The sequence below is a fragment of the Podarcis liolepis genome (genome assembly GCF_965112155.1).
Source record: "Podarcis liolepis genome assembly, chromosome: 2".
NCBI lineage: Eukaryota > Metazoa > Chordata > Lepidosauria > Squamata > Lacertidae > Podarcis > Podarcis liolepis.
Window position 1 is genome coordinate 65,137,420 of NC_139555.1, and position 22,011 is coordinate 65,159,430.

The following is a 22,011-nucleotide window of genomic DNA, read 5'->3' on the forward strand; positions in this document are numbered from 1 at the left end:
CTGTTGATTTCTGTTTAATAATAATACTAGATTATATTCCTTATATATGGAATGATGACTCCCTCTGCTGGATTATGCAGGTCAAATGCAGTCCATGGAGAATGCTGAGCAATTTTTTTTAAAAAAATCCCCTTCGAAATCTCAAAGCCCACACACTTGTGGTCCCATACATACCCATTATATACTTCTATTTAAACTCAGAGGAGCTCTGCAAACACTTGTATCAGTATCCTGTTATGTGGCCAATCCGCTCTCTGTATCATTTAGCCAACCCTAATCTAAGAATAAAGCCATTCTTGGAGAACTACCAGCTCTTAATTAAGACTTTTCGGGCGGATTTGTCACGTTTGCCTGTTCCTGATTCCAGCTCCAAGCGTGTCTCCGACCTCGGGCTCCTTGCTTTCCCGGACTCTAACCTGCTGCTTCCTGTCCTGGGGTCCCCATGGGGCTCGGAGTTTTGTCTCCTCCAAATTCTCCAGAATCTTTGCCCCCGCCAGTTCTTTTAACACCCTCGCCATGGACGTAGCCAGGATTTTTTGGGGGGAGCAGAACCGAGTTATCTGCGACGCAATTGGTCAGTTACAGTGAACTAAGTATTTTTATTTATTTAACTTGATTTAGGAGGGGAGGGCAGCTGCCACCACCCTGGCTACGCCCATGACCTTCCCCTTTTCCCAGTTTCGCCCTTTCCACCCACCTAGTCGTCTTCTTTTCCTTACCAGGGTCTCTCGGATCCACCCCACTCACTCCGCCTCAACTCCGTTCCTTTTCCTACTTGCCTTTCTCGCCAGCTGCGACAGATCCGAGCATCCAGAAGAGGGGATAGAAATAATCCGTGGCTTGTTTTAGTATTGACAAAGAGCGCTGTGGTGCCTGTGAAAGACAGAGACAGGTTTAACGCAGACTCCTGCGCTGCCCAGGGTTGGACTAGATCAAGCATAGGCAAACTCCGGCCCTCCACATGTTTGGCACTACAATTCCCATCATCCCTAGCTAACAGGGCCAGAGGTCAGGGGTGATGGGAATTGTAGTCCCAAACATCTGGAGGGCCGGAGTTTGCCTATGCCCGGACGAGATGACTCTCAGGGTCCCATTCAACCAAGTGTATTTATGTACAATATTAAATCCACCCAATGGAGTCCACCCGCTTTTTAAATTATTAGAAGGCGCTCCTTTTTGGGGTTAGGTCTTAAGCAGCGCAACCTTAAGCGTGTTTACTCTGATGTAAGTTGTTTTTTCCCCTCGCTCTGCATGTAAAACAGGCTTCGGAGCTAAACCCGAAACTTCCTCCCTCCGCCCTGCCAGACTCACTCTCTCCCCTCCCCTCCGCTTTCATTCTATGTGCGGACTTCAAACACTCTCCTTGCAACCGCCCCCATCGCAGGAAACAGCCTATCGCCGCAGACGGACAGCCGCTCCGGCCAATAGGCCGTGCGTGCGGCGACACAGTTCCCGGCCTTCCGCACTCGAGCAACCAATGGCTGCTGGGAGACGGGACTTCCGGCTAAGGTGGAGGAGGCGGAGCGGGCAGGTTTTTGTGTGTGTGAGAGAGAGAGAGTAAAGGGAAGGCGAAGAGAGCAGAGAGCAGTCAGTCGCTGGCTCCCTCGGGAAGGCGGGGGAGGTCCGGCTCTCCCTGCTCGGGCGGCGGAGGGCAGGCAGCAACGGCCACCTCCACCTCACGAGGCTGCCGACAGCGGGGGGGGGGGTGTCTCCGAGTGAAGGGAGCTTGAGCGGCGCCCGCTTCTGTTGTTGCCAAGGGAGGGAGGGGGTCGCCTGTCAGGAGTTGCTCTCTGAGAGGCCGTGAGGAAGAGGCCGGTGGAGGGGGGGCGGCAGGGCGGAGGCGAGTGTCCCCCTCAGGGGCGGCGGGGCAGAGTCCCGGGGAGGACGAAGGGGGGTTGGGGGGGCGGTGTGGTCGGAAAGGGCGTTTGTGGTCCGAGGATGGAAAGAGAGCGAGTTTCGTAAAAGAGCGGGGAGAGGGGCGGCTGCCCCACAGACGGTTTTTGTGGGTCCCTCGCGGTGTGACACACTCGACGTGGGGGGAGGGAGAGAGAGAGAGAGGAAAAGGTGGAGGTTTCCTGGGGGGGGGGCTGAGAAAGGCTGTAAAAGGGGCGCGGGGAGGAAGTGTCCTGCTGACAGCCTGCTTAGCAATGTCCCTTTAAGGCAGGTGGATAAGCCCAGGGTCGGATAGGCCAGAAGGAGGCGGGGGGGGCTTCGGAAAACCCGGGCGAAGTAGCCCAGAGGCGGGGAGGGTCTCTGCCCGCCTGCCTTCGCTTTCTGTCCGCGGGGCTGGGGGAAGGCTGCGATGAATGGTTTCAGCACTGAGGAAGACAGTCGGGATGGGCCTCCCACCACCCCTTTCTACGGACAGAGTTGCTGCCTTATCGACGACGGGGACCGCTGCGTCCGCCCGGCTGGCAATGCCTCTTTCAGCAAGAGGATCCAGAAGAGCATCTCCCAGAAAAAGCTGAAGCTGGATACTGACAAAAGCGTGAGTTGTGCTGGGGTGAGGGGTGGGATTGCCTCGATGTGCTGCATTTCTCTGTGTTTGCCCTTTCCTGAGAATAATCTCAGATGTTGTTGGTGTTGATCTAATAGCTGGCTGCTGCAGCAAAAGCTGCGAAAGGTTTGTGGAGGCTTTTGGTTGCAGTTTTCAGGCCGCCCATCGTTGGAGATGAGCAGTGCTTTAGCAGTACACAAACTGCATTCACTGTAACTTATAATAACTATAACTGGTTGTCAGGGGCTGCCTCAGGTCTCAGCTCACAAAAGACCAACGCCAAGCTCTTCTTATATACAGGAATGTTTATTGCAGTTCATTATAGATTCCACAACCGAGGCGTGCAGCCCCGTGTCTTTAACGTCAGACGTTTGAAGTCCCCTCTGACTCGCTCCCCCCCCTGCACCAACTTAAGAGGCTTGTGCTAGACCACCTCTTCCTGTCTTTCCTTTTCCGCAGGGTCTTTCTGCCCCCCTGGGTTCCTTCCCTCCTGCTCTCTCCCGAAGCGGATTCCTGAGATGCCTGTTCCCCCCTCCTTCGTGCTTTGGGGCTGGGCTCCTCCTCCGGGCTTTCTTCATTTCCGCGCGCCTCCACATTTGAACTTGGCGCGCGCTCGCTACCCCTGACCTTCCTTTTGACACTGACACTACTCCCTGTACTACTCTCCCCCTCTTCCGGCAGGACGTTCTCCCCAGATCTCCTTCCCCTGTCTCTTTCCTGCTCCGCTCCGTGTGTCACACTGGGAACCCCCCTCTCTTCCCTTCGTTCCTGCTGGGAAGCCGGCCCCGATCTCCCACTCCCGCTCGGGGTTTCCCTGCTGCTTCCCTGCTCCTGGCAGGTCCCCCCTGTGACCCCCCTTGTCCTGACTAGGGGCGCCCCCTCCTGAGAATCCTCCGATTCACTTGAGAGACTCATGGAAGATCTCAAGTCATTGTCATCCTCTTCCTCACTGTCCTGGGATTCTTCCTCGTCGCTCTCCGTCTCCTCCCTCACCTGTGTCTCTGTCTCTGAACCCCTGACATCCATCCCCCCCTCGAAGCCCCCCCTTCCCCCCTCCCGCTGCTCGGGCGCAGGTTCCGGGGGCTCCGTCGTTGCGGAGGTCGCTGCTGGACACAGGTCGTCGACGTCGATCTCCTCTGCTTCCAGTTCATTGTTTGTGTACTCGAACCCATTGTCCTCTCCCAACATGTTCACGTCCTCCCCTCCCCCTGTTGCCTGGGTGGGGTCTGCTTGCCAAGGACCCACCCGCCACCTCATGCGCCAGTCCTCTTCTGGTTGATCGTCCCACCAGTAAGAAGGGTCGGTGTCCACCCCCGAACACGATCCCCTTGGAGGGCTCGACTCTGGCGTCGTCTCCTCTGCGGAGGAGAACCCTCGGAAGGTGCTGGCGGAAAGTGTGGGCGTAAAAAGCCAATCGTCGAAAAACTGTGCTGGCATGGGCCTGTGTGGGAAAAGGGCATGGAACTCGTCCTTGAGGAGGGGTTCGTCCAAAGCGTAGTCTGGCACCCAACTGTTGGTGCTGGCCGGGGCGCCCTCCCTGGCGAGAAAATATTCTACTCCCTCTTCCCCCCATCTCGAGTCCAGAATCTCTGTGACCTCGTTGACTGGTTCGTCCTTAGGTGACCTCCCCCTCTTGGGCGACTCCCTGCTTGGTTCTGGTGCCGTCCCTGACTCCTGAAATCTGTGTGGGGCCTTGTAGGGGGTGAGCATCGACCTATGAAAGACCGGGTGCATTCTGGAACCCTCGGGGAGGGTCAATCGAAACGCTACGGGATTGATCCTGGCCTCAACTTGGTACGGCCCTAGTTGCCTGTGTCCTAGCTTCTTTTTAGCTAACGACTTGGCCGGCACCGCTTGGGCCGCTAACCATACCCAGTCTCCCACCTGGATGTCTTCCCCCTCCCTCCTGTGTTTGTCCGCCTGCACCTTATAGGCTTGTTTAGCTAGCTCTAAATGTCTCCGTAGCTCGTCGTGCACCTCTTGCAATTCTGCTGCGAAATGGTCGGCTTCCTGTGGCTCCCCCTCCCCCGTCGTTACGAGCCCCGGGAAGGTTCTGGGATGCCTTCCATTGTTAGCAAAGAACGGCGTCACCCCCGTCGACGCGTGCTTCGTGTTGTTGTAGGCAAACTCAGCCATCGGCAGGTAATCCACCCAAGCCGCGGGTCGCTGATTGGCGTAACATCTCAGGTACTGCTGCATGATCGCGTTGACCCTCTCTGCTTGGCCGTTGGTCTGCGGATGTCTCGCCGACGACAGGTTGATTTTGACGTGCAGGATCCCTAGGAGCTTCCGCCAGAAACTGGACACAAACTGGCGCCCCCTGTCAGACAGAATGGACCGTGGCAAGCCATGCACCTTGAACACGTGGTCGATGAACAGTTTGGCTGTCTGCTCCGCTGTCGCCACCTTCGCACAAGGAATGAAATGCGCCATCTTGGTGAACAGGTCTACAACCACAAGCACCGCCGTCTTGCCTCGCGAACTGGGCAGATCAGTGACAAAGTCCAGCGCCACCCTCTCCCACGGTTGCAGTGGCGTTTCCAGTGGTTCCAGCAGTCCCGCTGGCTTCTGGTGCACTGGCTTGGACCTTTGGCACGTGTCACACCTGGCGACGTACTCCGCGACCTCCCCTCGCATCTGGGGCCACCAAAAGTCTCTGGCCACTAATTCTGTCGTCTTTTCCTTGCCGAAGTGGCCAGCGCTGGGTGCGTCGTGCAACTGCTGCAGAACTTTCGCGCGGAGATCGTCTCCCGGAATGTAGAGAGCACCTTTATGGGTCAGCAGGCCGTCGCGTATCTGGAACTCGTCGTCCTTCGCTGTGCCCCTCCGCACCTCTTCCATCTTGGACTGTGCGAATGGATCCGCCTGCAACGCGTGACGCACCGCCTCCAGGTCCACGGCGGCTGAAGCGCACGCCCACGCCTGCGGTGCAAAAATGTGCTTGGCTGCCACCGGTGCCGCTGCCTCGAGATACTGCGGTTTCCTGGAGAGCGCATCTGCTATGACATTGTTGTCGCCTGGGATGTACTCTATCCTGAAATCGAAATCCGCAAAGAACTCTGCCCAGCGTATGTGCCTCTGGCTCTGTAGCTTCGCCGTGCGCCAGTACTCTAGGTTCTTGTGGTCCGTGCGGACCTGCACGGTGTGCTTGGCTCCGATGAGAAAGTGCCTCCACGCCTTGAAAGCTGCGTGGATGGCCAGCAACTCCCTGTCCCAAATGGTGTAGTTCTGCTCCGACTTGCTGAGCTTCCGGGAGTAGAAAGCACAGGGCCTCCAGTTTCCCTGCGGGTCTTCCTGTAAGAGGACGGCCCCCACCGCTCTGTCAGATGCGTCAGTCTCCACCCTCATGGGCCTGCCAGGATTCACGTGTAGCAGCTGTTCTTCGGACGCGAAGAGACTCTTAAGTCTCCTGAAGGACTGCTCCGCTTGGTCCGTCCAGGTGAACTTCTTCTTCTTGGAGCTGAGAGTGTCCGTGATAGCTGCCGTCTCCTTGGCGAAACCCTTGATGAACTTGCGGTAAAAGTTGGCGAAGCCGACGAACCTCTGGACCTCTTTCCGATTTCGCGGGCTCTTCCAGTCCAACACCGCGCGGACCTTGGCACTGTCCATGGCTAGTCCCCTGTCGGACAGCCTATAGCCCAGAAAATCCACCTCCGTCACGTCGAATTGGCACTTCTCCAACTTGGCGTAGAGCCTGTGCTCCCGTAGCCTCTGCAGGACCTCCTTCACGTCGCTCTCGTGAGCCTCCGGCGATTCTGAGAAGATCAGAATGTCGTCGAGGAAACATACGCACTTCTTGTAGAGGAGTCCCGCCAGCACATGATGCATAAAAGCTTGGAAAAAGTGGGAGCCATTTTGGAGACCAAACGGCATAACTCTGTATTCGTAGGTGCCCAACGGCGTGAACATGGCCGTCTTCCACTCATCACCCTCTCGCACACGTATGAGATTGTAAGCTCCACGGAGATCCAACTTGGTGAAGATCTTCCCTTTCCGCACCGTCGCGAGCAGGTCGTCGATCTTGGGCATGGGAAAGGCCGCGGGCTTTGTTTTTGAGTTTATGAATCTGAAGTCTACGATGAGCCTCTTTTGGGGCGTGTCCTTCTTCTTCACAAAAAACACAGGACTGCCCCCTACAGCCTTCGATTCTCGGATGAATCCCCGCTGCAGATTGTGGTCTATGAATTCCCGGAGCTCCTGCAGCTCCTCCTCGGACATGGAATACAGCTTCACAGGCGGCAGCGTTGTCCCTGGCAAGAGGTCAATAGCGCAATCGTAGGGCCGGTGAGGTGGCAATTGGTCAGCCTCCTTTTCGCAGAAAACCTCCAAAAACCCCTTGTACTTGAGGGGTACTGCTTGCGCCATGCTGAGACGTAGCTGCTGCCCCTCCTCTTGGCCCTCCTCCTCCTGACCGGTCTGGATGCAATGCTGCGCGCAATAGGACGAGCCGAAGGTGAGCTGCCGCTGGTACCACGCCATGGTCGGGCTGTGCCTATCCAGCCAACTCATGCCTAACACTATAGGCGTGTCTGACAGGCGGGTGACGTTGAAACTGATGACTTCTCGGTGATTGCCAATCTGCATCACCATGGGCGGCGTCTGTTGTACCACTTGCCCCCCCAGCAGTTTCCTGCCATCCACTGTGACGACATTCAATGGCAGCGTGGCTGGCAGAAGCTCTATGCGATGCTGCTTGACGAACTGCACCCCCACGAAGTCTGCGTTGCTCCCACTGTCAATTGTGATGGGGACCTCCAGGGTGCGTCCATTAGGTAGCTGGAGGGTTGCAGTGAGCTGCACTACAGGTTTGGGTGGCAGGGGGTCTGTAGGCTGCAAAAGCGCTGGGGACTGCTCTACTGACTTGCCTGGCTGTGCCCCAACATTGCTGATTCCAGCCAGGCATTGTCGTTTCCCTGAAACAGCTCTTCATGCTGTGCTGCTGCATTTACTGTTGCCAAGGCTGCAGTGTGCTGCCGGAGCCTCTGGGGACACTCTTTCGCCATGTGCGTTGCACAGTCACAGATGTAACACTTCCTGTTCCCTCTAGGAGGCTTCTCCTTGACTGTTCCGGACGCTGGGGCTCCGGCCACTGACTGAGCCTTAGCACTCCCCAGTTCCATAGGCTCCTCCCCTGGCTGCAGCTGAGGGGAGAGACGCTGACGTCCTGGATCTCTGGGAAACAAAGGAGGCACTCTAGACGGTGCGTGAAGCTGGCTACCCCCCTCATTGCGCCAAGGGCGTTCTTCCTGGCGCACTCCAATGGCAAGCGCTCGCTGCACCACGTCTGCCAGGGTTTTAGGTCTGTCCCCCCTAGCCAGCTCGTCCTTCACAGGGCCAGATAGACCCTCCCAAAATAAGTCTCTGACAGCCAAAGAATCCTTCTCCCAGCGCAGCACATTCAGCAAGGCGAAGAAGCGAGCATGATACTGACGTACGGAAGCCTTGCCTTGCCTTAAACCATGGATCTGATGGCGTGCCACATCCACATCCACACTAGACTGGAAGCAAGCGTCCATGCATTTGATAAATTCATCAGAGTCCCTTCGAGCAGGACAATCCTCACGCCACAGATTGCGCAACCAAGCCCTCGCTTCCCCATGCAAGTGGGACACAATGAACCCCACTTTCTCTTCCTCATCTTTAAAGTCGTCGCGAAGCAAGTGCAACGCATATTCTACGTCCGCTTTAAAACTGGGGTATTGCTGCAGGTTCCCATCGAAGTGGGCTACCAAGTTGCCCCCTCTTCTGCCCAGTGCTACTCCAGCCGCTTTGGTCCCCGGGAACCCCACCTGGCATGCATGATCCCACCTGGCTTGCAGATCTTGGCACCGCTTTTCTGCCTCCTCCCCCTTCTTCTGGGAGACCACTACCTCAGTGGTAAGCCGGGAGACTGCGTTGCGTAGCTCAGCTATCTGCTGCTCCATACTCAGGGCTGCCAAACTTCGTGAGCTTTGCAAAAAAAAATTTTGCGTAGTTTTGGAGGGGACTTACTGTCAGGGGCTGCCTCAGGTCTCAGCTCACAAAAGACCAACGCCAAGCTCTTCTTATATACAGGAATGTTTATTGCAGTTCATTATAGATTCCACAACCGAGGCGTGCAGCCCCGTGTCTTTAACGTCAGACGTTTGAAGTCCCCTCTGACTCGCTCCCCCCCCTGCACCAACTTAAGAGGCTTGTGCTAGACCACCTCTTCCTGTCTTTCCTTTTCCGCAGGGTCTTTCTGCCCCCCTGGGTTCCTTCCCTCCTGCTCTCTCCCGAAGCGGATTCCTGAGATGCCTGTTCCCCCCTCCTTCGTGCTTTGGGGCTGGGCTCCTCCTCCGGGCTTTCTTCATTTCCGCGCGCCTCCACATTTGAACTTGGCGCGCGCTCGCTACCCCTGACCTTCCTTTTGACACTGACACTACTCCCTGTACTACTCTCCCCCTCTTCCGGCAGGACGTTCTCCCCAGATCTCCTTCCCCTGTCTCTTTCCTGCTCCGCTCCGTGTGTCACACTGGGAACCCCCCTCTCTTCCCTTCGTTCCTGCTGGGAAGCCGGCCCCGATCTCCCACTCCCGCTCGGGGTTTCCCTGCTGCTTCCCTGCTCCTGGCAGGTCCCCCCTGTGACCCCCCTTGTCCTGACTAGGGGCGCCCCCTCCTGAGAATCCTCCGATTCACTTGAGAGACTCATGGAAGATCTCAAGTCATTGTCATCCTCTTCCTCACTGTCCTGGGATTCTTCCTCGTCGCTCTCCGTCTCCTCCCTCACCTGTGTCTCTGTCTCTGAACCCCTGACACTGGTTTTTAAAAAATAGTTGAAATGAGAGCATGTTGCCTCTACAGTACTTGTGTCTTATGTTTCTAGAGTGGAAACCCATGTAGATAGAGATTTTGCTTCTTTTTTGTTATAGGAAGAGAGTCTACAACATCTTATGTGGTCTCTGACTGCATACTATATTTTTGTCCAGTCTAGCTTTATAAAGTTATGCTGAGTAAAAGAGAGAGAGAGAGAGATCATACATACAAATATAATAATAGAAATGGGAGCAACAATTAACCAACTTAATTCAGAGTGGAAATACACTTTAATCTCATGATAGAGTGATATTAATTGCACAAAGTTCACAACACATTGCAGATTAGGGAAGACAGCATCATGTCTGGTCGAGGTAAAAAGTTATAACCAGTTCTGAGCTTTTAAGAGCAAGGGTGGAGGTGTCTATAATGCTATGTAAATATATAGCACTGGTATATAGAGGACATTTATCAGTGGCAGTTTGAGGAACCAATAAAACATCCACTTCTTTGTCAAAGGCTGTACAGTATTACTGTTTGTTATTGACACTGTGTGGCATTACTGCTGGGAGCTGTTGCATGTACAGTATTTTTAATTGACTGATGTGCCTCTGCAGATTTCAGACTGTTGCCTTGAAAGGGCTGGTTTTAAAAACCTGTTAAATCTCCAACCCTGAAGTAACAAAAAAATTTAATATGTTACAGCAAACGCATAAGAGTCCTGTGGAACTGTAGTGTAAGCTTTCATGGATGTTATCAGATGCCTACTCACTAGAATGATAACTGTAATGCTCTGGAGACAATGAAATAGTCCTCAAGTCTCAAATTGTGGTTAATGAAATTTACTGCCTCTTTGTCCCTGCCCTGTACATGCATGGAGCAGCTATAGGCCTAATAGGTAACTGATATGCTGTCAGACTAAAAAATAAGTAAGTTATACAGAAGTAAGTCTGGTATAAATTTACCTTTATATTTCAAATCATAATAAACCCTCACTATACTTGGTGCCCTGTTATGTAACTTACCAACTTCCAACACACTTGGATCTTTTTCTTTTGCAAGCTGATTTGTAGACAATTATGCAGTGTCCCACACTAGGAACTAATGCTCAATAAATACTTTCAAATAATTTCTCAGCTCATCTTTTGGGGTTCTGGAATACCAAGTCCCATTCTGAAACTATAGAAGGGAGGAATGAATTCACCTGCTCCATGTGCAGCTCCAAGTTCTAAGCCACAACTTCAGTTTCCCAGACTTCAGCTTATTTACCTCTGCAAGTCCTTATTGGAGGAACTGCTTCCCTTTCTGGCAATGGGAAGGCATGTGGGTAGGAATGAGTGGAGAACTGTTTCCTTGGTGTGGACTGCTGTTAACACTACTGCAGCAGCCTGCCATAAACCACAAATAACTTATTTTTAAACCTTTGCCCCTCAATATATCAGGGACGGAGAAAGGGTGGAGTAGGCCCCATGATATTTAAGTGGGTTGCTGATATTCTGCCTCTCAGCAGCCTGCAGGTTAATAGATAAACAAATCCCCGCCCTCCCAAAAAAAAGTCCAAATCTGTGCTAGTGATATTTTGCAGCTTAATTAAATGTAATTTCTTCAATGTAATCTTCCACTCTGCTATATTGTGACCACTGTACTATTTCACTGCATGATTTTTTAAAATTTTAATTGTTAGGTAGGACATCTGTATATATGTGATTTCCACAAGAACTTCATTCAGAGTGTTCGAAACAAAAGAAAGAGGAAGACCAGTGATGATGGGGGAGACTCTCCAGAGCATGAAATTGATGTCCCAGAGGTACGTAGCATAATTAAATTGGAGATTGTTGCAATTTCTGTTTGACCCTGATTGTATTTTCATTCATCTTGGTCAACCTCGTGGGGGACCGTTTTCAACCTGAGGGTTGAAGTTTCTCATGAACAACCTTTTGCAGGCCACATACCAGTGGTGGGTGGATGGTGCAACAAGTGTAATTCCAAGGTTTCTGCAGCCACACCCCACACCTCTCTATCTTCCATCCAGGCAAGCAAAAGGTACACTTCAAGGACACATTCCAGTCAGTTAAAAGCATTTGATGAGGGGGCAGAGCCACAATGTAGCCTGGGGATAGAGTATGGAGTAGGAAGGGTTGTGGTCTGGAAATAATCCCAAAAGACATGAAGGGCCACATTTGACCACCAGATGTGAGGGTCCTCACTTCTGATCTGCAGCCTGAAGGTTACATCGTAAATAAGTAAGGTTATAATCCCTGTGCCTTCACCTCCAACAGCCTCTTATCGTTTAGGAAAATTAATTTTCGAAAATTTAATTTGTAAGAACAGGTTGCTTTTAGAGAAAACAGAGCTCTTGTAGGCTACACAAAACTAACCTGCTTTCCTGCAAAATTTAGTGTACTTTTGTACTACTTTATAAAGAAACTGTCCATCACATTTTACTATCGTATCCCCTACTGTGGTGATTTTAACTCATCTGATCAGCTATCTCAGGAAAGACCTATGTGTCAGGAGTTGTTCTGGCCCGGATACTGTCACCAGGTCTGCTCCTAGAATAGAACTGAGGGGGTAGGGCAAGACAGCCAAAACTGACATGGGTCAAAAGTGGCTACTCTTTTAGACAGCGCTAATCAGCATAGACAGAACAGCCACTACATTATAAGGACTATAACTTGTGCTTGAGCTTGCTTTTCCCTTTCCCTTGTGTGTCATGCATTTTTAGACTATGAGCCTAAGGGTAAGGACCATCTTGGTACTGATTTTTTTAGGTCACTCTTAGAGCCTTTTGGGCAAGATATAAGGTAGGTTATAAAAGGCTTAAATGAATAATAAATAAGCAAGTGAGAAACTTGTTTACAGAAGGGAAAGATCTGGATAAGAGATATGCTTTCTGGTTTTTACTTAGTGCTTGAAAAGCCTGCTCTTTGTGACATAGACTTTCATAAGTTATGATGGTTTTTGTACTTCTCAAATTATGATTGAAACACAAGTAATTAAAAATGCAACTTCTTCAACAGGCTATATTTTATTTATTCATTTAGTTAGTTAGTTATAAAAACATTTCTATCCTGTATCTTAAAAATATTCCACAGCATTTTACAGCAATATAAAAAACATAAAACCAGACAATAAATAATATAAAGTTAAAAGCAAGTTAAAAGCAAAAGGAATTTTTTAAAAATCAATGGCCCATCTTGGGGGGTGCACTCTTAATTGCCTGCATAAACCTGACGGAATAGAAAAGTTTCCAACAGGCATTTAAAAGTTGGCACAGAAGGCATTCACCTGTACATAGCAGCATATCAATAAAAGAAGTGCTAGGGATTGTTTGAACATCACATTGTATTAACTTTGAATGAAAGTTAAATAAGGATATAGGGTTGCATCTAGAGTTCCCCTCAGTGAGTTGAAGGGCTTCTTCCATTTGCGGAATAGACTATTGTGGAATAGAGGCTCCTGCAGGAGGAAGAGATTTTCACCAATTTTACACTACCACCACCCATATTTATCTGAACGGTCCCCCAACACTCTGAATCATGGGACCTGCAGGTGAGAAGGGTAACTGGTGAAAATTTATCTCCCTCCCTCCAGCGGCCTATAAGCAAGTTAGAAACCATGGCAGCTGCCTTACGCTGAGACTATTGGTTCACCTGACTTAGCATTGTCCATTCTGACTTACAGTGGGTCTCCAGGGTTTCAGACAAAAATCGCTCCCAGAACAATCTGGTGATACTGGAGATGAAATGCATGATTGTCTGTGTGCAAAGCATGTGCTCTACTACTGACCTCTGGCTTGCCCTCTCACAGAAACTCTAGATCCAAGCCTTAATCTTTTAAGAGGGCAAATAAGAATAGTCTAATGTGACCCTGCTGTATCACCAAAGAAATGACTGGGATAGTGTATTCACATCACTTCACCAATATGATGGCTACAATCCAGAGAGCGCATACAAAATGAAGAGACCATTCTGTTGAAAGTACAGGGAAGTAAGGTGCTTGCAGAGCTGTTGGTGTCCCACTATTTATATGCTAGTTACCTGTTTTGTGTATCTTGAACAGGAATTCCTTGCCTTAAAACAGGTGATGTTTCTTACAGATTTCTTCTGCATATTTTTAAAAAGACTATACCTTTTAATTGTCAGTCATGCCATCTTTTTTGCAGGTCGACTTGTTTCAACTTCAGGTAAACACACTGCGTCGTTATAAAAGGCATTACAAGTTGCAAACCAGACCTGGCCTGAATAAAGCTCAGCTGGCAGAAGTAAGTTGGCTAGCAAGCTTCTGTGCTTTCATTATATGAACCGTGCTTACCCACCACAACCAAACTTATTTATTTTTATTATAGTAATACTGACTTGTAATTGTAGCTACTTATGGTAGCTACACATTGTTAGTATGGCACCACTGCCTTCAGTTGTATACTTAGTGCTTCTCAAAGGGTAAAATGTGAAAGGACCTGAAATGCTTCAGCTAATAAATTAAGCTGATTTTCTTCTCTTATTGTTCAAGTTTTTTGAGAGGGAAAAACCACCACCAAATAACATTCTCTTGTTTATATATGTTGCATCAGTCACATGTCATATTAATCCATAGTTTAAATTAAACTATGGTTTAATATGAAAGAGTAGCATGCCTGTGCACAGCACATTGCTCAAGTCCTTGTGATGCTCCCCCACTGCTCCTTTGCTTTCCTGAACAAAGGGAACAGTTTAGAGGCTGGTCTGCCATGACATATGAACCAGTGTTTATGGTTTATTTACTAACAAAATATGATGGTAAGTTGAGGTTTGTTCTTAATTTACTTTTGCCTGTGTCTGTGTCTTTTGCCTGGCACAGGAGCATTGACAGTTAACAAACTGAGGATTTGATTCAGTTCTTGAAAGTGTTGGCCAGTACCTCAATTACAGGTCCATTAAAAAGAAACTTGAGGGAACTGTGGACAAAAGCACATGTTCGTTTAAGGAAATTATGCTTTTCTTCCAGGCCATGCTTTTTTTACCAACACCAAACATTATTATCATTATCATTATTAATAAAATTGTACACCGCCCTTCATCTGAAGATCACAGGGGCAGTTCACAACATCAAAATACAAAATGAGATCCCAAAATACAAAGTACAAACCAATACCCTCCTCTCACAAACACCAAGCTATCAACCAGGCTTGAAGTTTTGTATGATTTATCAACTGACATCTATAATTGTTCAAGTGGGCAATCTCTGTTTTATACTGTAGGTCATTATGTTTCTCAGGGGCTTCTGCAAGGTGTTGTTATGTGTACTATAGGTTCATTTTCTGCTTTGCATGTCATAGGAAATATCAGCTGTCGTTTCTCCTTAGCGTTCCATGAAATATTGAGATGAAAAGAAATTTCAAGCACATTCAACATGCAATAGACCTTGGAGAGCCATCTGTGACAAAACCACAGCCAAGGGATAGGGAGCATGTGGTCCAGATGAAGTCCAGATGTTGGACTATAACCCCATGATCCCTGACTATTGTCCTGGCTTATGGAAGTTGAACAACTTCTAGATGACTGCATGTTCTCCATCCCTGCTACAGACCATGTGCTAGCTCCATATTGCAAAACTTTCTAATTTTCTTGTCCTTTCAGACTGTCAGCCGTCACTTCAGGAACATCCCAGTGAATGAGAAAGAGACACTTGCATACTTCATATACATGGTAAAGAGTAACAAGAGTAGGTTGGATCAGAAGTCAGAAAGTAGCAAACTTGAATGAAGATCAGGCAGGTTTTGGACACAATCATATGTGAAGTTGAAGAAGCATTGGGTGCATTATGAATACAAAAGAATTAACATTTTTGTAAATTAAAGTGCAAACTAAAAATTATACAGAAAACTTTTGGTCCAGAATATTAGAATACATGAATATATGTGATGATTCCAGAATTTTCAAAGCCTAATACTTGACTGAAGGGATGGAGATCACAGGAAAAATCAAGAAGACAAATATAATGCCTGTCCACAGGATTAAAATTAATCTCTTGATTATCAACATGTGATATGAGTTCATCATTCTTTAACTGGATCATACCATATCCATATAGGGCTCTAGGACTTACTTGGTCCAGGTCAGGCATGACACTGGAATTTTGATTCAAAAATCTTGGTCTGGGGTTCCTGTTTTTAAGTGTGGTCACCACTTGTATTTAATACAGGATTACTTGCTTTGAGACAAAATATGTATGGGTGCTAGAAGTTTTTAAACCTCGCCTTTTTGTATGTATATGGTCTTAATAGAATACTAAAACTGTCCAACTCTGCTTATTTGCTACTGGAACTTCTATTTTGTGAATTCACAAAAGTTAAAATGTTAAATGTTCAGGTGTTGTTGTTTTTTTAAAAAGCATCATTTAATTGAGAGCTATTAGAATTTAGACATGCTATCCAATGCTCTTGCAAAGTGCAGTGCACAAATTTAATTCTGTTTTTTCACCATACTAAAAATGGCTTTATTTAAGTTACTGTGGGCCATTGATCAATATTTAAAGCACCAGATTAACAGCACAATTTTATATATATCTACTCAGAAGTAAGCCCCATTGAGTTCCACTGGTCTACTTCCAGAAAAATGACTGTAGGAGTGCAGCCCAGATCTGTAACCAAATATTCAGTTATAGACCTAATCTGATCTTGGTTAGGCAGATATCCATTAGCCTATCTGATGCTTTGACATTTGAATGCACACAATGCAAAACATCAGTTATGATGTCAGCAGTTATGATGTCTGCTCACTCTAATTTTTGGAAATGAGAATTAGTGCCAATCCACTTCTCTCTCCTACATGCAGCCACCTGAAATGAGCAGTGACAAAGTTACCATTGTTTAAATTTCATGTTGCTCTTCACCTTTTATCCAATCCAGAATTCCTTATGCACTGCACATGTGTACAGCTTCCTCATTTTCTTCAGTGGAGGAGGCAACACTATGGTCTAAAATAAGTCAACAACTTGTGGCCTGCTACCTTTGGCTTGCAGGTACCTAACGTCTTATGTCCTGGCCAACAACATATACAGATTATTGACCTCTTGATGGACTGCTTAACATGAATGGTGAACTGTATTTTGCTTAGTAAGTTACATCTTGCCTTGTCTAAAGTAAGACTTTACCGAAGGTCAGAGTTGTAACACTCTGTTTCTTGTAGTTTTCAAATTTTTTTCCACATTCAACTTGGAGACTATGAGCATCATATCAGCCCTGTGCTGCTCTAGTCCTTGAATTTGTTTTATAAAAGCACAGATTTAAGCACCTCTGAAATCCATCAGTCTTGTATTGAAGTAAGAGGTGAGTGTACGGTGCAAGATGACGAAAATCTATTCCAAAGATAATTTCTCAGAGGATAAGGTGATAGGCAAGCATTCAAGAGTATTTTGGCATCCTAATAGTAGATCTCTCCCCTACCCCAAACTCATGTTATGCTATGGTGATTAACTGTGTGGAAAGATACTGCTTAATTCAGCCTTACATTTATTTGTTGTTCAATGCAGCCTTATCTTTTTAAATACTTTTCAATCTGACAAAGCGCATGAAAAAGCTAAAATTGGTCTCAAAGATGCAACACTCATTTGCAATGGTTTGTTTCTGTTGCAAATAGATGCTGAAGAAACAATGGATATGCGTCATGAATACATATTCTGTCAATTAATTGGATACCACCATTAAATGTGGTTATTTTCAGGCAGCTTCAGCAAAGGGTATGTCAATTTAACATGTACTTCCAACAGATACACAAAGTGCCACTTCTCTTTTCACTGGGAAAAGTGAATTGAACTGACCACCAGAACACAATTAATCTTTATAAGCAAAAGCTTGAGGACATAGTTTTTGATTTATCTTCAGAATATTCATGTTTGCAGTTAGAGGAATTTTGCCATGGTCAACAAAGAGACACACTGTATGCCTCACTTCTAGACCAAAAATGTACATTTTTTAGTGTTAGGTCTCAATTTTTGTAAATAAATAACTGCAGGGTTTCAGCAGCCAGCTTCAAAATGACTATGGAAAAATGCAGGTGCTACCCCTTTAGGCATGGCTTTGGAAATCAAATCAAGGAAATCATTTCCCCAAATAAGTTAATTGGTTTAAAATGTAATTGTTATTCATTATACAAGCAGATCAGCAATTGCTGATATCATAATTGTTGAGTCCTGTTGTAGTTTAGAGACATCTCTATATGCCTTATTTTCAGCTAGACCAACAAGGGTTGAACAAATGTCATGGCAGACAAAATAAGCCATTTTCATGGCTTGTCATGCTAGAAAGGAATCCAGCTCACAGCAATATCTATATTCAGGGAGAAGCCTGTGATTCTTGAACATCTAGTGTAGAATCACCAAAACCGCCATAATGCAGTTGTTTAATGTAATGGCAGATTATGCTGCGTGCCATTTAAGGAAATTATCCAATTCCTTGTGGTTTTAATAAAACCTTCATCAGCATTTTTGAGCTTCAAAGGATGTGAAGGATATTCTAAAATTAATAGAATATGTGAGAACTTAGTCACATTGACATGTTCGTTCATACAAACTGGTGGGTTGCATTTTATCTTGATTCTTGTCAACTATATGGTTTACATGGGGTTTAAGCTAGTCAGCTACAAACTGTGGCTTGGGTGTGACAGTTCACACGTTTAAGATTAGGTGTGGGAGATTATATTGCTGACCACAGCTATACTGAATGAAACTTAACTCCAAGCAAGAAGATCTGTTTGAAACCTTCAAACTCATTCAAGAACCCACTTAAAGCTAGCAGAAGGGCCATCTTTGTTTTAATGGGCTTTGCATCAGAGCCAAAGAACTTAATGTGGCACATCTTCTATAACGAAGTTAACCATCAAATGTGGTGGTCCTCGGTGCATTAGTTGTTGTAGTTGTAGTAGTGCAAGGATTTTTGTTCATCCCTTGAATTGAATGAAGGAAAGAGCAAAGTGATGGGGAATGTGCAATGACAATTATAGCACTGGAATGACACTTTTATGAATACATTGTGCAGTTGATTAAATAGTCAGAAACTAAATCAAGCAAGTCCAAGTGTGTTTCTGCAATATAAATGTTGCATATCAAACTCCTGCACTAAATTTCAGATTTTGTCTTGCAAGGCATATCATGAAATATGATTCAAACGTTAAGTCCTGCAGTTGTTCTTGCAGAACTCCCAAGTCTTAGATTCATAGACTAATTCAATCAAACCTTTTTTCCCCCGCCACCTGAAATATTTTATCAGTAAACGTATCTGTGTAAACATCAGCAAAGCCAAAGTAGCTCATGGCTAGGATATTTTTTCAGATTTTCGAAAGCAGACTTGAAAAGCCATGAGCAAGATATATCCCAGAAATGCAGCAATTGGTGACTTGTCTTGAGAGAGAACTTACTAAAACAGTATTTTAAATTTTGTGATAACTATATATTAGCCAAATGCAATTTTTGTGGGGGGTGGGTGGGTTTGGGAGCCTTGCACTTTACCTCGCGTTGATAAATTCTAATGTAAATAAGATTGAACCCCTTGGCATATTAGAAAAAAGCATTTTGATAAAGTTGCTAAGACTTAAAAGGCAGACTGTTGTATTCAGTGCACTAGTGTCACTTCGCCCTATATGTTGAGATGAGGGACTGATGAATCTTCAGGACAGCTATCCTAAAAGAAGTATCTCTGTACTGGAACAATTAATTAAAGGGCCCTGCTATAATGAAGCAGAACATCAGTGTTCCCTCACTTGTAATATCCCACATGCTCAGTTGTGAATCTAAGGGTGTGCTTGGATTTGTTTGTTTCTTAAAAGTGTGATGGTGGTGCAGGATAATTCTTGCTCTTCTGTAGAATTTACCTATTCTCATTTATTAATACCTTAGATGTTGAATTTTAAATGTTTCTGGAGGGGAAGGGGCTCATGCCTTAAACTCAGAATTTCAATGAAATGCTTAGCAATAGTTTTTTCCTGCTGGTTGTTTTTGAGGTGTAGTTTTGGTTTTTTTTACAATTTTCAAACATGAGCTTATGGAGTTTGCCTTTTATTACGTTGCCTTCATCCCTCCTTTCTTGTCCTGATACACACTAGAAAAACATGACAACTTACCTGCTTATCTGTGTTTTACACCCCTTTGACATATAACAGGCTTACTGGAGGAAAACAACATCCCTTCCCCTTCATTCATTCTGGTGGGCCTTCAATGTCTTGTTCTGATCTTTATGCCAAATGTTTTAGGCAAGCTTTCATTGTGAAATAATAACTGTGTACTCTTAAAGCAACCTTGTGACTTACAGTGAAACTGTAGAGTTCTTTTCTCTAAGATGTATAGTGTATCCTTCCTTCCACTGTAAGTTAAAACTCTGTGCTGTTGGACAAAGATGTCAATGCCTGAGGTGCATTTTTAATAAATGATCAGTTTTGCTGGTTGCAGTTTTCCTTGTAAATGTACTCATTTATAGGTGTTAATACTATGTTTGCTGAAATCCTCAAATGATGGGCGTACGAAGACACTTGCATCACCCATGCAGGAAGAAAAAGCAAAAAACCTTTTCTCAACTTCAGACATTTTGTACTTGACCTGGTCATACCCAGTTGCTTACCAGTATTCCATATTTTGAAAACTGAAAGCTTGGAAGCAAATCATATTATGTACCTCATGATGTCTGCCAACTGACTTACAATTTCGAGTGCAAGCAAATACCATGGACAGGCTGAAGAGCAGTTGTCTGGTGGTGCAAAGGAAAAAAGATGGCTTCCCTCAATGACAAATAGCAAATGGTGTAGTGGATAGAGTGTTGTGACTAAGACTGAGGAGATCAGTGTTGAAGGCCCAGCCAGCCAAGAAGCTCACTTTGTGAATATGGATAAGTCGCTATATGGTTCAGCCTATATGGTTCTATGGGTAAAGGTATGGTGTAGAACAAGAGCTGCCCATTTGTAGCTGCCCTGAGCAGCTTTTAGGGAGTGCAGGATGCATGCAAACATAAATCAAATAGCATAATTGTGTTTGTGTATAGACTACTAATATATTCCAGGATAAAGCTGTCTTAGTACATATTATAGATTTTCACTGCATCATCTGAAATTTATGTTGAAATTTGAGTTTAGTCTTACGACAGGCAAAATAGCAATTTGTTTATGTTGACCAGTTTGGGACTTCCGGAGGCGGCGCGCTCAGCAATGGCGGTCCTCTTCAGCTGCTGAAGAGGGGCTCCGCGGAAAAGGGTCGTGCGCTGCGGCACAGCGACGACCCAGGTAGAGAAACCACGAGTAGAGTGAGCTCGTGGCCGTGGGGTTCGGCGGGCACCAGAAGCGACCTCTGAAACGCAGAAGAGACCCCGTAAGGGGTATCGGAACGTGGAGGGGGTAGCGGTGCTGTGAATCCATCGCTCTTTCCGCGGAAGTGAAGCCGCGCGGCTGCTGCTGATCAGCGCTGACCTTTCTTCCTTCAACAACTGAACTGAAACAACTTACTCGTGAGTAAGAAATTTGAAGCTTTATATGATCTTAATCTGGAGAAATTTGGCTGAAAGCGGGAGACGCTAAAAAGGAAGTCAGTCTTCCGGCTCTGTTTAAAGTATCTAGCAAAATCCCTTTAAAGCTGAAGCGCTGAAAGGACTTAAAAGGAGTTGGAATTTACTCTGCAAATCCGGCTTTGATTGACTAAAAGTTAAAGAAAGGACATAACAGTTTTATAAGTGAGCTAAGTTCATGATCCTCTTTCTTTTCCCCTGTGGATTACAAAGTTTTGAAACCCTGCTCTCGGTCTGACCGGATACAAGTAACATCAGACTGTGGTAACTGTAGACAAAGTTATAAGATACATTGGGCTACTTTGTAAGTTGGAAAAAGGAACTGTTGCAAGCACCTTGGCAAAGAACTTTTATTCTCTGCAGTTTAAATGGAAGGTGAGGGGTTCCCCCCCTGCTTTGGATAATATCTTTTGTTTGTGGGAACTTATGGTGGAAATTTCCTATCCTTCTCCCTAACTTTCAGGGAGCTCCCCCTGCTGGATTGTGGAATTATTAGTCTCTGAGAACTGCTACTGGTCGTGGAATTTTCCTGTTTGGATGTTTACTTTTTTTTGGAATTACTTTTCCCATGGGACTTACAATTTGACCTTGACACCGGGACAGCTGTGGAATGAGTGGTACAGCAAAAACAAGGGCTGCAAAGAAAGCAAAACAAACTGAACTCTTGCAATCAACTCTGCCTGTGCAGCAGCTACGCAGATCATCTGTCCCAATTTTGACAGGTCTGCAGGAAGGACAATCTATACAGCCTGCTCTTGGAGAGATGGCTGCTGGAGGGATAGACCCTGTCTCTAAAGAAATATTGGAGCAGCTGGCAGCACTGAATAAGAAAGCTGATGAACAAGCAGCTAAGTTTGATGAACAAGCTGCCAAATTTGACCAGGTAACAGCCTCAATTAATAAATTAACAGACCAAGTCACTAAAAATACACAGGCGATAGGTAACATTGAAAAGACTACAACAGAAAATCGAAAATTAGTTCAGGAAGCAAACACAAAAGCAGACGAAAACAAAAAGAGGATAGAGGAATTAAGAGGTGAAGTTAGACCACTGAGTAGACAGGTTACTGAACAACAAGTGTACCTGTCCCTTGCAGAACTGAAAAACAGGGAAAATAACCTCAGAATTAGAAATATCCCAGAATCAGAAAAAGAGGACCTGATTGGATTTTTGACAACAGAAATATCCAAATTCTGGGGTCTGGCAGAAGAGAAAG

General features: G+C 46.3%; 1 protein-coding gene across 2 annotated transcripts; it reads left to right on the forward strand.

Moving 5' to 3' along the window:
• Window positions 1-1,541: 1,541 nt before the first annotated feature.
• SAP30L (SAP30 like) lies at window positions 1,542-19,691 on the forward strand. Of its 2 annotated transcripts, none has more exons than XM_083488559.1 (4): window positions 1,542-2,488; window positions 10,955-11,077; window positions 13,436-13,456; window positions 14,889-19,691. In XM_083488559.1, the coding sequence occupies exons 1-4, from the start codon at window positions 2,303-2,305 to the stop codon at window positions 15,012-15,014; spliced, it is 456 nt and encodes a 151-aa protein (XP_083344685.1). In that variant the 5' UTR covers window positions 1,542-2,302; the 3' UTR covers window positions 15,015-19,691. The 2 variants fall into 2 exon arrangements, with proteins under 2 accessions (XP_083344685.1, XP_083344684.1); XM_083488558.1 differs by having other exon boundaries at window positions 1,555-2,488; window positions 13,436-13,534.
• Window positions 19,692-22,011: the final 2,320 nt, after the last annotated feature.